Consider the following 15,966-nt stretch of genomic DNA (forward strand, 5'->3'; position numbering starts at 1 on the left):
GAAAAATTTCTTGGTACAGTTATGGGATAGCTTTTCCTTCTTACTACTATCTTAATATCCAATATTATGAGCTTGCAAAGAAGAGTGGGCTCAAGCTAATATAGTACAAAGGTCTTCAGGCATCTGTCATTACTGTTGTTGCTGAGCTGTCACTTGTATGTAAACAATGGTATAAACATACACCCATTACATACATATGTAAATGTGGGTGTAAATACTTTATACACACATATAGCCCATATTCCTCTAACCTTGAAGTTTGGCTGAATTATTCCATCTGTCTTTTTCATACAAGAACAGATTGTTTATAGACCTGCCTCTATCTAAAACATAACATTATTTTTTAGAAACACTGCATAATTAATTTATATTCTCCAGAATAAAAAGTAAAATTTTATTGCTATAAAATTTAAATAACTATTTTTCTCCCAACTGGAAATATAAAAGTACATTTCAATATGCTTTTTATTTCCAACTACTATTTTTATAACATTCTGAAGAAAATCCTATTAGTAAATGAAATCCCACTGGTAATTTTATTTTTAGCTTTTAATATATTTTCTAATAAAAAAATCAAGCTGTCAAGACAAAATATTACTAGATTTGTTATTACAAAAACAACTGAGAATTTTTAATTCACAAAGGATGAAAACATAAGACACTGATCTCATTGTACATATAATATCACAATAAAATGATTAGCTATAGACTATTAAAACATTTAAGACTTCACATACACATACATACTCTGAAACAAGAAACAGGACATTTTAACCTTTGATATGTTCATGACCACTGAAGAGAAAGAATATCACAGATCACAGATTTGTATCTAATTGTTTTCCTGATATACAAACAAGATATAAGCCAGTCCTAAAGCACACTGTGTTGTTAATAACATCTGTAAGCAAATATAAACATTCTGACTTGGGAGTTTTTCCTTCCCACCCCAAACGATCTGCCTTGTTACTCATTTAACAAGATCACAAAAACAAATACAATATTTTATCACATGACTCGGGAGAGGTTTTTAGATAGATCATAAAAAAATTTTTTTTGTTGTTCCTAAGGAAGGCAATCTGTAAATTGTAAATGCAATCCTAGGAAAAAGAATCTTGGTCACAAATCATCCACTTTCGAATAATGGCGACGAAAAATAAAAAGCGTATGTTGGGAAAGGGGACGTGCTGGTATGGTAAGGAATAGAAAGGTATGAAATGAAAAAAATATATTTGCCACAGGAAATATTGGATTCAGTTGATTTTTTAAAAATGAGGTATAGGAGTATGTCAGCAAAAGAAAAAAAACAAAAAATTAAGAACCAAAATGCACATTTCCAATGGAAAAATCTCTAAACCTCTTATAGTTTTCTTTATTAGACATTTCATATACAGCAGTTAATCTAGAAAAATACATTTAAAAAAATTTTCAACAGACCATGCTCCCTGTAACAAAACCTTCCAAACCCTGTTTTATTATACAAATCAATTACATTAGTAATGTAAAAAGAAATTCTCAAATTTAGCAATGTTATTTTCCAACCAAGATTCACCTAATTTACACATGAGTTTTCACTATTCAAACTGGAGAGTTAGAATTCTGTAATAAATTTTTCTAATGTAGTCTGTACATATTAAATAACCTAAAAGGTTCCTCTTGTAGTGCATTTACCATTTAGCAAGTCTTTTCAGTATTTTTCCAGTACCATTCACATTACAGTGATCTGCCTGTAAATGTTATTAAAATCTAAAAGTGCACACAGTTATCATTCCCAAATAATGGTCTACTTCTGGAGGAAACCTAATATTCACAGAAAGATTACCTATATCATGATTACAAATGTAGGGTTAGCATGTATTCTGAGACTATACAACACAATTATATACATAAGCTAAAGGACATTAAATCTTTAGCCCATATTTACATCAAATAATATCTGTTTCCACAGGGTCATACCAAGAATTCAATATGGCACTAGATATAATTAGGATTGTTAGCTACAATTCAGTATGGTGAGGCAGTCCAAAATACCCTGAACTGACTTATGCTAAATGAAACTCCAGTATATCACAGTGTTTTAAGCAATATTAGTGTGCTGCCAAACAAGTAACTAAGATATCCAGTAAGGATGCTGTGCAACACAGGAGAAGACAGCAAGCCTTCATTGAGGGACTATATCTGAGTTAAAATTAATTTTAATAGTTAGACTGCCACTGCATGCAGAAACCCTGAAAAAGAAATACACAGGTTTCAAAATGGATATACTTCATTTTGTTTTAAATGCCCAAGAGTGTCTCTAAAATAACTCCCTAGTAAGTATTATTCTACCAAGTGAAGAACTTAAGGTCATGAGAAGAAATTCTACATTATCCAGTTTGAGGGGGAAAAAAAGTAGTTTTTCTTACCAAATTATCCAGTGTATTTGACTGGTTATTTACGTTTTCATTTTACTAAAATTCAGAGTATTAAATGCAATCAATCAAGATAAAATGAATCCAAAATTACACACAGTTATATCACCTTGCAACAAAGCAGCAAACATGAGGGTCTAACAGGCATCTTCGCTCTGCCACTTCCCTTCTGATCCCTCAAAAAAGTGCAAAATCAAAGAGTCACTGCTTGGTCCAAAAATAAAATACATTGTGTATAAAGATGTGAAATTTGATGGAATCCAGCTTCTATTCCACAGGTTGTCTTCCACAAAATCAACGTCCAAAGATGGAATTTAATTCTAGAAGAATTAATTCTACAATCTGATTTTGGTAAACAGTATGAACTGCTATATTACCAGTCTCTTTCTCTGGCTTTAACAGAGTGGGACCAAAAACAATTGCTATACTTTGATAGGTCATCCGGTTTTTTTCTCCATTTTCTATAACTCTAAGGGGGAAAAGAAAAGTTGTTAAAATAAAATATGAGGGGAAAATTTCAAACTGTATTACAAACCTAACACTCTGCATTTAAAAAAGAGAAATAATGCTCACTTTCCTAGGTTGACACACAAACTATTTCACCAAATAGAATTCAGTGTGAATGTCACATGAAGCTTGTTTTTGGATAACACAGCTGAACTGGATTATTATACATACTGTAACAAACTTCAAGTGTTTGTTCAAGTACGATATTTTAATTTTTTTTTGTTTGCTTTTTGGGTAGTGGAGATTTAACCCAGGGGTGCTTTAACCCAGTGAACCATTATCCCAGCCCTTTAAAAAAAAAAAAATTTTTTTTTTTAAATTTTGAAACAGGGTCTCACTAAGTTGGTCAGTGCCTCACTAAATTGCTGAAGCTGTCCTCAAACTTGCAATCTTCCTGCCTCAGTCTCTCAAGTTGCTAGATTGCAGGTGTGTGTGTCACTGTGCCTAGAGCTTTAATTTTGAAATAGGACACAGATGTAAATATGTTATAATTCAGGCAATAATTTATCTCCTAGGTTGATGGGGAAAAACTTTCACGAGGGCACAGAGATTAAAACTCAGTTTTATGTTATTAAAAAAAAAATCTGAGATAATTTTAGTATTCTAATGTTCTTTTTATAAGATGATGATGGCTTTCTTTTAGGGTAATAATAATATACCTCACTTAATAATCAATCTCACCTTCATATTTATTAACTTTAAAATACCTACCATACACAAAGCATTATATAAATGCTTTAAATGCAGTATCTACTTTAATATAGTCTTCACACCAAATCATTTTACCTATGAGGAATTACACTAAAAGAATTATCTTTTTCCCAGTTACAAAGAAAGTTATGGCATAGGTATAATCCAATTCTGGGTCTGATCCTGTGTGTGACCCTCCTAACTGTGCAGTTCTCTTACCTTTTGAGGTGTCTAAAAAGAATCTGCATTGTATCTTGATTTGGCTTTGGCAATTGTCTGATCAGGTCCTTAACAGCAGCAACACGCTGTCTTGGTTCTTGTTCTGAAAGAGAGATAACATCTAGATATTTTGCAGCAAATTCTTATGAAACTGAAAGCAAGAACCTATTTTGGAAGCTCATATTTGGTAATACACAGTGACATCTGGTGGTCACATTTAAAATTTTTTTTGAGCAAAACAATAATCCATTAAAAAAAACTCGTTTAAAATATTGTACAAACAGAATGTGGTAGTTTAATTGGTGCAAAAGACTTTCAGAATCTAGAAAGAAACAGTTGAAATTATATACTTACTAATTGCATTAACAAAATCATTAAAATGATTAAATGTAAAAAGAGGTTCTGGTAATTCTCGAAAAAACATCTTGAGTGCTCCAGTGATGACATGAATGTCTTCCCATTTACTATCATTCAAGTCCAATTTCTCATCTAAAAAACAGTAGGAAGAAGACATTTTAAAAAAATTACTTTAAACCAATTCTAAACATTATGAGTGATGCTTTGGAATATAATATGGAGTATAATCTTTTACCATGATTGACTGCGAATCTCAGCTTCTGGACCACTGCAAGGTTGCCACTCACTCTGTAGATTCCGTCAACATCCAAACCTACGGAATAATACTAATTACTTATGCTTAAAGTACTAACTTGCTGCCAAGCATAAAGACACATGCCTGTAATTCCAACAATTCAGGAGGCTAAGGCAAGAGGGTCACAGTTTGAGGACAGCCTCAGCAACTTAGTAAGGCCCGAAGCAACTTAGCAAGACCCTGTCTCAAAAAATGAAAAGGGCTGGGGATGTGGCTCAATGGTAAAGCACCTCTGGGTTCAATCTTCAAATAAATAAAGAATTTGCCTCTTCTAAAGATGCTTGCGTGTCTTTTTTTTTTCCCCTTTCCCCTCAGATGGGGTCTCACAATGTTGCACAGGCTGCTCTTGAACCTGTGAACTCAAGTGATCCTCCTGTTTCTGCTTCTGGAGTAGGTGGAACTACAGAATACCACCACGATTGGCTTAAAAATTCTTACTCATTAGCATCAGCTTAAAATCAAATGGACAAATACTCTCTTCCTCTAAATGACTTTTTATAGACTCTGGCAGAGGGAGAAAGATGGTGATTCATTCTGAATTCTGTTTAATAAGCAGCAATAATTCTACTTTGTTTATCATGTAGAATGTGGCTTAGCTCAAAGAAGCATCTCACTAAGCTTCAAATACTAACAATTTAAGATAAAATTTTGCAAACACCTGGGGATAGTTCAAAAAGTAAAGGAAGCCAAATAAAATTAACTCATTCACTTTTTTGCACATGATTATAATGTAAATGCACATACTAAAGACCACTCTTCAAAGTGTATGTCATATTAAATGCATATAATAAACTTAATACAAGCTAATAATGAAACCAATGATTCTACAGAAATAGGTCATTTTGTATAGTTTATTATTTTCTTTAAAAATTTTTTTGTTTTAATTAGTTATACATGACAGTAGAATGCATTTATGTACTTTGATATACATGCATATTGCATACTACAGTCCTTCTGTCCTCTCATCCACCATTTGAAATTGTAAATTGTTTTAGCAAATATTCTGTTTGTACTATAGATAGTTACTGAACTTTCATTTTGGTTTAATACGAGAAAGCAGTAGACGCTCTAGTGGGAGCTATTAGGTTTAAGACTGTATATTGTGTACACTGGGTGCTGATGGTCTCACCAGTAAAGGCAAAGCGCTGGAAATCTTCAGGGACATCATAGGACTACAAGGTAGAATTTATTCTGCCTTAGATCCACAGTTTTAGATGGGAAAACACACTAACAATATGAAAAAACAAGAGAATAAAGTGTCCCAAATAAACCAAGATGCTGAAACAACAGAAGCCACTGATAACATAGTAGAAGAAATGTCCAAGGAGGAGTTCAGATTGTATATAGTTAAGTTGATATTATTTTCTTTTATATATGAACAGAATCATTTGAAATTCACAAAATTAACTTGTAGGTATTCATTAAACAATAATGCTATATAACATGTTTAACAAAGCATATTAGCCAATGTGCTACATTCACTTAGTTTAAAATAAAGGCAAGTATGGATCTCACTAAGTAAATTAGGGTCTTGCTAGGTTGCTAAGGATGACCTGTCAAGGCCACTTCTTCACTGGTAAGCTTTCACTACAAAAACTAACTGTAATTCAGGGGCTTGTTATGGATGAGCTGCTTCCAAGTACACCAGTTATTTGATTTATTATAAAGTAATGTGGGGTCTCCCTTGTCATGTTGACAAGAACAGTCAATGAGACAAGGACAAGACAACCAGCAAAAGCTACAAATCAAATTACACAAAGTGTTTTAACTGTACAAAATGTTTCTGATCATATACAGATAAAGTTAATGTGATTATACTATCAACATACTGCAGATTCATATAAAACCAGCATAAATACTATAAATGTTAAAACAAATCAGTTTGTCTTATTTTCAGGAAATGACACAATGTCATTTAGTTACTTCATAGTTGATTTAACAGTTTTTAAATGTCATCTTATTATTATAAAACAGAAGAAACAGTAAATATAATCTCCTCAGATCTTTAACACTGCCACATCATTACTTAGTTTCACAATCACAACCTTCTTCATTTTTAGCAAATGGCAACTCCAAAGAGGCTTCAAAGAATGCCATATACTTAATTAATCTCAACATATTAAACATTCAATAGATGCCTGCAGAGGTCCTAATCTAAAACATGTGCCAGCATGTAAGTGCTTTGTAAACAAAATGCTTTTCTTAACATCTTAGGACCATAAGGAAAACTTTTGGTTACCTCACTCAAAATCATAAACATCCTAGGGATTTTGATGATGAAACAATGAGTTCATTTGCTTTGTGTGGGAAAAAAAAAAAGAAAATCATTCTCTTACCGTGTTCTTCAACATGTTCAATGCATAACTTCACAAACTTTGGCACTGTGCCATTTTCTCTCTGACACAGATTAGCAAGATTGGATCCAAATACCTGATCTGAAAGAGATTTATTTTTAAGATGAACTCTTGATAAATTTAGTCCAGGAGATCGATAAACTATTCAGAGTGCAATGGAACATACCCAGTGTACCCCAAACATCACTTACCAAGACCTGGGCCTTATTTGATATAGACAGGTACCCTGCCTACTTCCTTAATTTCACTTCAAATAATGCCTCTTCACTAAAATTCCATTAACACCACAACCCATTTTTGCCTGAAAGCCTTTATATTTTCTACTCCTTTTGCAGAGAACCAGTCCCCCTACCTCCGCCACCTCCTCCTACTGCCGCTTCCCTATTTATTTGGTTCCTTCTCTTTACTCTTGATCTCTAAGCTAAAATATCACCCCTTTACCTAAGATAAATCAATTTCACTCACTTTCTTTTATTATTATGTTAATTTCACAGTATTCATCACCAAATAATTCAAATAATCCTGTCCACCTCACATTTGAGTGTAAGTTCTCTGAGGGTAAGAACTTTTAGTTCTTAAACACCAATAGGTATTCAAAGCACCCAGTCTCATGCCTTTTTAAAATATTCAAATATTATATTAACTATCAAAACATGCATATGCATATCTAACATGTGATTCCAAAAAATACATTTCAAAAGCTGTTTATCTTTTACCCTAATAGCTTAGAAATTCCACATTAGTGCTAAACATTTGGGGGGGGGACAAAATATCTCAAGGGATGAATAACAACCATAAAGTGACAATGGTTTATATTTCTCAATGAAAAGGGCCTGATAAACAAATTAACAGCTCTTTCTATTAACTTACTTGTCAGGCTTTGTTTTTTAAAGGTGTTATGAGAATGGAAGACAAACAACAAAGAAGAGAAGTACTTGTTTGTTTTTTTTTCCCCCTCCTACTTTGTTAGTGACTATTTACTCAAAATTTCTAATTTCTGGTCTTCACATTTCAAAACTAAAGCTCTTCAATGTTATGACTTCTAAGTAGGGGCCATGCATTGCAACTGCATTCATTGCTCCTCTGATAAAAGGTTTCTAAAAATTTAGTTTCTCATTTGTGTCTGTTCAATGTTTTAAGGTAAATTTTACATGTATGTTTAAAAAATTAACTTTAATTACTCAAATATTTTTTAATCGTTGCACTTGAAAACTATAAATTAAAGAATGAAAACATTTTTCCTGCTTGGAAATTTTAGTTTTTAATTTGAAATGTCTCATTTTCGAATTTTTTTTTTTTTCATTTTGGTACTGGGGATTGAACCCAGGGGTGCTTAACCACTGAGTCACACCCCCAGCTCCTTTTTTATATGTTGTATAGAGACAGGATCCCAATGAGTTGCTGAGAGGGCTTTGAACTTGTGACCCTCCTGCCTCGGTCTTCAGAGCTGCTGGGATTACAGGTGTGTGACACCATGCATGGCTCACTTCTGATTTTTACCAACCTTCATTATTATAAATACTACTTCCCATACCTACCTTTAATATAACCTTTTTCACGAACAGCTTGCAAAGTGGGGCGTCGTGTAAGAAACTTCTTTAAGTTTTTCTTGGTTTTTTTCTGTTCTGAAGAATCTATGCTAGATACTTTCATGGCTTAAGACAAACAGATATTAAAAATTTCATAAGATAACAAACTTCTGAAAATCTTTCCACAGAGCATTCAAAACATAACTTTACATGTCAAAAACACAGTACACATTCAATTATTCTATCTTTTACATAGTTTAAGTAAGTGAAGAATCAAACTAACATAGACCCAATTTTAAGAAAAACTTCTCCTTTTTATCACTAAAAACTGATCTCAACTGTACTTTCTTTAGTATATGTGCTATAACATCTCTGTTATTCTAATTTATACTTGTTAATTCATAAATAATTCTACTGATCTTTTTTGACTCACTAATAGGTTTGGAAGATGAAATATCTACACACACAAATCCATAAAATATAAGACAAACAAAAATTAGGAATCTGAATAATATACTTTAAGCTAACTCTCATCATGATTATTTGTACTCAAAGAACAAGAGTCCCCAGAAAATGTTCTTCATTACCTTTGGTGCTAATGTATCAAGACAACAAAAATTTGAAAATAATTACATTTGGAGAAAGCTCCCTTTGATTTTCATGAGACACCTCCTCCCCTGCCCCCACCCCCACCTTTCTTTCCCCTTTTCCTCTCTAGCTTCTATATATACTACCCTTGACCTTTTGGGTTTGGTTTATTTCACTCACTTAACATAATATTCTCAAGTTCCATCTATTTTTCTGCAAATGACGTGATTTCATTCTTCTTTATAGCTTCTTTACACAAAACACCATTGTGCATATGCATATGTATGTCACATTTTCTTTACCCCTTCATCTGCTGATGGACACCTAGGCTGATTCCATAGTTTGGCTACTGTGAATCGTGCTGCTATAAGCATGGGTATGCACTGTAGTAGGATGACCTTAATTCTTTAGGATAAATGCTGAGGAGAGGTACAGGTGGGGGTTATATGGTGACTCCATTCCTAGTCTCTTGAGGAATCTCCATACTGATTTCCATAGTGGTCATGCCAATTTACAATCCCACAAACAGTATAACAGTACTCTCTTTTCTCCACATCCTCTCCAGTATTTATTATTGTTTGTATTCTTGATGACTGTCATTCTGACCTGTGTTGAGATGAAATCTCCATGTAGTTTTGATTTTTAATGACATATTTAATAACATACATCTCAAGGGTCAGCATTAGAAAGTGCTTTTCTTAAAATTCTGGCTCAAGTTTTGTTCTTTCTGTATGATCTGGAGAAATGAGTGTGTGCACCTGTGTACCAGCACAGACATATCCTAGTCCAGAGATGGCTTCCTGTGTCTAGTGGGAATGGAATTATGGCACATATCCCATGACTTTGAATTTCCTAAAGTAGAAGATTCTATATGGAATTTTAAAGAGTATACATGTATTTTAAACATGAACACAGTATCTGTATTTTGTTTATTTACTTTTATGTGGTACTGAGGATCGAACCCAGTGCCTCATTCATGGAAGGCAAGTGCTTTACTGCTGAGCCACACCCCAGCCACCAAGTAACTATATATTTTTAAGTTAGTAAAGTTCAGCTTCTTAGAAGATTCAACAGAAGTATACTATAATAAAGTATAACAATATCTTAAATTAATATGATACCATTGAGAGACATACAATGGCAATGAATGAATTAACAAGAAGAAAAAGCATACAACATCGGAGCTGCCACTACTTAATCTTGAAATGTTTTCCAAATACAAGGTTGCATTCAGCATTAGATAGACATTTATTTAAATAGAATAAGTTCACTCAAACCATTAACAAAATAAGAAAAAGAAAAACTTACAACGAAGTTTTTTAAGATCCTTCTGGTCTTTTTCTTTATCCTGCTTTTCTATTCCTGGTGAATCAGGTACCTCCTCTTCAATTCCTTCATCAGTTTCTACCGCCTATTGGTTAGATGTTTTCCAAACACTTATTACCTCTGATATGACTTCAGTGTAATAACAAAATTCTCAGAATGACAAGTAATTGAATTTACTAGTGATTTCAGGAAACCAATTAGTACAGTATGAATAACTTAAGATAGATATTTGATAATTCCTTAAAAGTATCTCCCCCACCCCACAGTGGCATTAATTTTGATTTCCAAAAGAAAGGGTGGGGGAGACACCAAGAAAATATTGCTGATAACTCACAGGATAAATAGGTATATACTAAAGATGAGGCTATTTGCATATGAATGTCAATAATAGCAGTTAGGAGGAGGACAGGCTAGAATACATGGTGATAAAATATAATGCAGCTATATTCTCTTGACAACAGGTAAGACTTACATTTAGGGATATGATAACCTTATTATCTAAAACAGTATGAGACGATAGTATTGTAGCAATGTAAGACTTATACTAATAAACACATAGATATTAGGAAATGAAAGAAAACCTAGAACTGATTTACAGCCTAACCAAGGTAACTTTTTTTTTTTTTTTTTTTTTTTTAAAGAGAGAGTGAGAGAGGAGAGAGAGAGAATTTTTAATATTTATTTTTTTTTTAGTTCTCGGCGGACACAACATCTTTGTTGGTATGTGGTGCTGAGGATCGAACCCGGGCCGCACGCATGCCAGGCGAGCGCGCTACCGCTTGAGCCACATCCCCAGCCCCAAGGTAACTTTTACAGGTTAAAAAACTAGACTAAATTATCAAAGCTAAAAACTTTCTTTTGCCTCTCATATTGAGGTCTTTATTCCATTGATGTTTACTTTTGTGCACAGGGTAAGAAAGGGTTCCTGCTTCTTCTTAGATATCCATTTGTATCAACACATTTACTGAAAAGCTTATTCTTTCTCACTGTTCTACAGTGCTGAATCTGGCAGGAAGTGTCCATAGGTATGTAGGTCTGTGTCTAGGCTCTTTATTTTTTTTTCATAGGTCTGTTTGTTTATCCCTGCCTGGATATGATGGTCTATTAGTTAATATAACTCAATAAAATCTTGATATATGATACAGTGAGTCCTTTTACTTTTTTCAAGAGTGTCTTGGATGTTTCTCAGCCCTTTGCCTCTTTATGTAAATTTGAGAACAATTTTGTCAAGACCCACCAGAGAAACAACTGGATTTGAATAAGATTCAAACATCTAAAATCTATGAATAAATAAATCATTTGAAAAAAAGTTATATGTTGACGTGACTGAATCTTTTAGTCTATGAACTTGATATATTTTTCATTTAATTAGGGTTTTCATCAATGTCTCTCAGTGATAATTCTTCCTGCAGAGTTCTTCCACATCTCTTGCTACATGTAGTTATCAATATCTTTTGACACTTTGGAAACAATATGTATTTTTAAATATTACAGTAAAAAATATTCCTTTCTCTTTACTTGGTGCATTTCCTGATCCTGCAGGCCTCAATGAAGAAATAAACAAAACACCAAGGGCTACAAGGCCTGCAAGGCCGTGCCTACTACACTAGGTTGGCCCCTAATTACATTTTTAAAATATATTGTATACCTTTACTATCACAATATTTATCACATTTTATTATATTAACTTCAGTTACCTGTCTTTAGTATTTTCGTCTTTGACAGTAACCCCCCCCAAAGAAAGGTATGGATCTGCCTGCATTCTGGTATATTCCCAGTCAAGGCACTCATATATTTGTTAAATGAATGCATGCACATGCTTTCAAGGAACAGTGAACAGATTACTATGATTACAGCTGAAAATTCACATTGTGTCGTGTAGAAGGCACAACAGAACAGACAAGACTGAGCTTATACTGGTGAATTTTAACGGGAGTCACAGGTTTCTGACCAGTAGAGGATTATAAAAATGACACCAGACAGTTTCATTGTTATATGGCACTAAGAATAAAAGATGATATTAAATGTAAAAATTATTTAGAAGGCTATTCTTTTTGTGGTATAAAGATATTAAGACTTGTTTGTCCATGGTTTCAGGAATAAATGGAAAGGAAGGGACAGGATTCAGAAATATCATATAACATTACAAATTGCAAAGGAAGTATTTATATCTAGCTTCATGACTAAAGTGCTAGAAGAGGTAAAAGTTCTATTCTACTTCCCATAAGTATAACTCTTCATTTCTGTCACTAATATATGAACCTTCATGAGGAGCTATGTCTCCATATGATGCAAGGTAAGAATAATTTGAAGATGTACAGCTCCTTTCTTTTCTTACCTAGCATATAGGTTCAAGAGTACAAATTTGAAATTTTTTTGGTTATTATAAAAATAAGAAAACCTGAGAGTACTGAACATCTTCAGAAGGGAAAGGGCTGAAAAACGAAAGAGGTGTTAATAGAAAAAAGAGCTAATAAAGAAACAAGAGTCGTATTCATTTCACAATTTTGTCTTGGATCTCTTTCCATCAAAATTTCCAATTTGTGCAGTCATTGAATAAATACTAGTACTAGACACTATTTGTTCCTTTTAAAACCCTTTCTTTCTGGATCAATGCCTAAGACAAGCATTGTTTCAAATACACTGGCAGCAAACATTACATAAATGACAATTTTAAATTACTGACATCACCAGTACCTGGGATTGCTAAAGTGACCATTGTCTTTCCCACCTCTGTCAACATAAACAAAGTGTTTTTTCATATATAAACTAGAATCTGGATATGCAATAAGCAATTGTAAAACCAAAAGAAAAACAGTTCTGCAATAAAAATTTTACATAAGTCAATCACATACCTGGTTACTGATAGTACTACTAAGAACTTTAAACCAATCATTAATAACAGCATCATTATCAGACTGAATTAGCAGTTCTGTTCCTTGACGAGTTTTCAGCTTTAGAGAAAAGTGAGGAGAGAAAATTATGGTCAATGCTTTCAACAAATTAAATAAATACATTTAATTCAAAGTTCACAAAACCACCAGTATATCAGTGATGAAAGATAAAAGTACTGGAAAAGACTTGTAATATATAGTCCAAGTCCCAGTAAGTTATATAAGTGAAGCTGAGTTTTGCACCACTCCCCCCCCCCCCCGCCCGCTTTAGATTATGGTACAAATTGACTGAACTATGTTTTAACTAGTCATAATGTATGATTATTTCCTCAAATAAGTCAAAAGCAGAATGTCCAATTATTATGGGTGAAATATGATTTATGCTAAGAAAAAAATATTACCTCAAATACATTCTTTTTGCTGGATTTATCCTTTGATGCCATCTCAATGGTTGCCCCTCTGAGATCCACTGTGAACTCTGGTTTGGACTGATTACTCCCAAACTTAATTTTAGAAAAAAGGAAAAACCTTTATGTGATACTTATGCATATGTGTGTATTCAAAAAGAATTAAGAGCAACTTTGTTATTAATAAATCAAATAGGAGATTATCATGAATTCTTCTCTTTCTGTATTATAAAATAACAATTCCTGCTTTGAAAAATGTCTAGAAGTATGAACTGGCTCAATTTCCATAATAAAAATGTATATTATAAATAAATAAATAAAATAAAGCCACACTGAAATATTCATTCAGTATAGTGGGAAAATAATATGTTGGTGAGGCTATAAACTAATATACACGTATATGCTAGTGTGATATGAATTGTAACAGCTTCTGAAGAAGAATAATAGATAATACTATTATTTGTAAAATGACAAATAAGTATATACTGGCTCAGCAGTTTAAAATTTATCCTAGACTATATATGGTTATATAAAATAACATGTTGAAAAAGGCAAAAAAAATATTCTTATACATGTACAAGTAATACCAGACAGATATCAAGTGCATTTTCCATCTAATAAAAATTTCGATTCTAATTTTTTGCTTTCTAGAGTTATTTCCTTATTGACTATTTATTCTGTCAAAAACTAACAATAATTTATGAAAACAGAAAATCCTAAGCTCCATTTTCTTTTATTCAATTTTTTGTCAGAAATTATAAACTAAAGCCAGAAGCAATTTAATGAAAACTGTGAAAAGAATGGGAAGATAGCTAATGTGTGTCTGAGAAGAAAAAGAGCTTAGCTATTTATTATATTTGCTAGCTAGATAAGGAAAAGATTAGCAAATAGAAAATGTGTTTTATACTTATTCTGTATCTTGCCATTGTTAACTTACAATTTTGTTTAGTCTGCTAATTAAGAATAAGAATAGAAAATAGCATTCCTGTAATACTGAAAGGTTGGTTGTTTTATTCTAATGGCTATTTAATGATAATTTAAAGGTCATGAAGAGTTACTGCAAATATTTCCTATATTTGATATAAGAAATTTCATTTGCTAAAATGTTTCCAAGTCAAATCATAATTGTCGTTGGAATTAGATTTGACCCACCAACCTTGTGATAACTTAATTCACTATGTGAAATACCAATAACTATTTAGTTGCTCCACATTTAAGAAGAGGTAAGGCTTCAACTGTTCCCTTTTGCTTCTTTTCAGCTAGCAGTATGGACTTAAATAATGTATTTGTTTTAATAAAACGTAACAAAATTCAGAATTTAAATGAAATTATTAGTGGAACCATGATAAAAATCAAATTTTTAACTGTTTTCTACAAAGTCATTGCTTTCAAAATCATTTGAAAAACATTTAGTGGATGAGTATATAACTCAGTGGGCAGAGTGCCTGCCTTGCATGTGAGAGGCCTGTGTTTAATCCTCAGTTTTGCAAAAAAACAAAAAAATTTTAACCATAAAGTCATGTAATGAGCACAGAGAACTTCCTGAATAGAAATGACACATCTCAAAAGTTATGAAAATTGAAAATACACTTAAAAATGGCAAATCAATTATTTATTGTCATCATACGCTCTGCAGATATTCAGCTATAACCTACAATACAAATAACCAACCCACTAAACATAAACACAACGAAAGGACATGGAATGCCAGAAAAATGTGACTGATATGGTTGGCAATATGTTTTGTTTATTATTCTTTTCCAGAATTTAGTCCCATTTTACTATAACCACCTCCCACCTATGTACTCATGGCCAAAAAACAAAAGAAAGAAAGAAAGGGGGGGGGGAAGAATTATTGTGGCAAAGGGTATGTATGCAACAAGAACACATACAGTGACAGCTGAAACAGGATCTGACTTTACATATGCAACAGCAGGCCGACGCTTGACAGAGTTTTTCCAAGAAGAAAGCAGCGAAAACAAGAACTCAGAAACTGAGCCCTGTTGGCAGAATGACTTGATGGGGAAAGGGAAGAAAATGATGTCATAACAGTGCATAATGGCAAATGGCACACAAGAGAAAAAAGCATAATGGAATCAGAGGGGACAAGAACACAATTCTATAAGCAGACACAGCACGAGCAAAGCTAAAACTTACAAATATTTTTGCAGAAGCACTAGAATTTATCCCAAAGTATTTTCTGACTTTGTTATTGCACAAATTCCTGCTTTATAGGATTTATCTTCAACAAGAATACTGGCCCACCTACCATCTTGCTCAGCAGCCTGCTCAGAAACCCCTGAGCTTCCTCCTGGTGACAGGATGAGCAATTTTCCTTGGTCCCCTTCCAAATCATCTCTTGGGAATAAGTAGTCTTACCATCTAGCCT

General features: G+C 33.0%; 1 protein-coding gene across 6 annotated transcripts in view; it reads right to left on the reverse strand.

The window, feature by feature from the left end:
* Positions 1–331: 331 nt before the first annotated feature.
* ARHGAP12 (Rho GTPase activating protein 12) overlaps positions 332–15,966 on the reverse strand; it is a 116,713-nt gene continuing 101,078 nt past the window's right edge. For 2 of the 6 annotated variants that reach the window (XM_081300473.1, XM_081300472.1), the window contains exons 10-18: positions 13,572–13,673; positions 13,132–13,230; positions 10,259–10,361; positions 8,372–8,488; positions 6,816–6,914; positions 4,420–4,497; positions 4,182–4,316; positions 3,828–3,930; positions 334–2,880 (exon numbers count right to left, since the gene is read on the reverse strand). In XM_081300473.1, coding sequence (XP_081156599.1) covers positions 2,706–2,880; positions 3,828–3,930; positions 4,182–4,316; positions 4,420–4,497; positions 6,816–6,914; positions 8,372–8,488; positions 10,259–10,361; positions 13,132–13,230; positions 13,572–13,673 — 1,011 coding nt within the window. In that variant the 3' untranslated portion in view covers positions 334–2,705. Of the gene's footprint in view, positions 2,881–3,827; positions 3,931–4,181; positions 4,317–4,419; positions 4,498–6,815; positions 6,915–8,371; positions 8,489–10,258; positions 10,362–13,131; positions 13,231–13,571; positions 13,674–15,966 lie in introns of all 6 variants that reach the window. The other 4 variants (XM_081300470.1, XM_081300471.1, XM_081300474.1 and 1 more) reach the window with 3 other exon arrangements.

Source organism: Spermophilus citellus, assembly GCF_964194105.1.
Source record: "Spermophilus citellus genome assembly, chromosome: 6".
Lineage (NCBI taxonomy): Eukaryota > Metazoa > Chordata > Mammalia > Rodentia > Sciuridae > Spermophilus > Spermophilus citellus.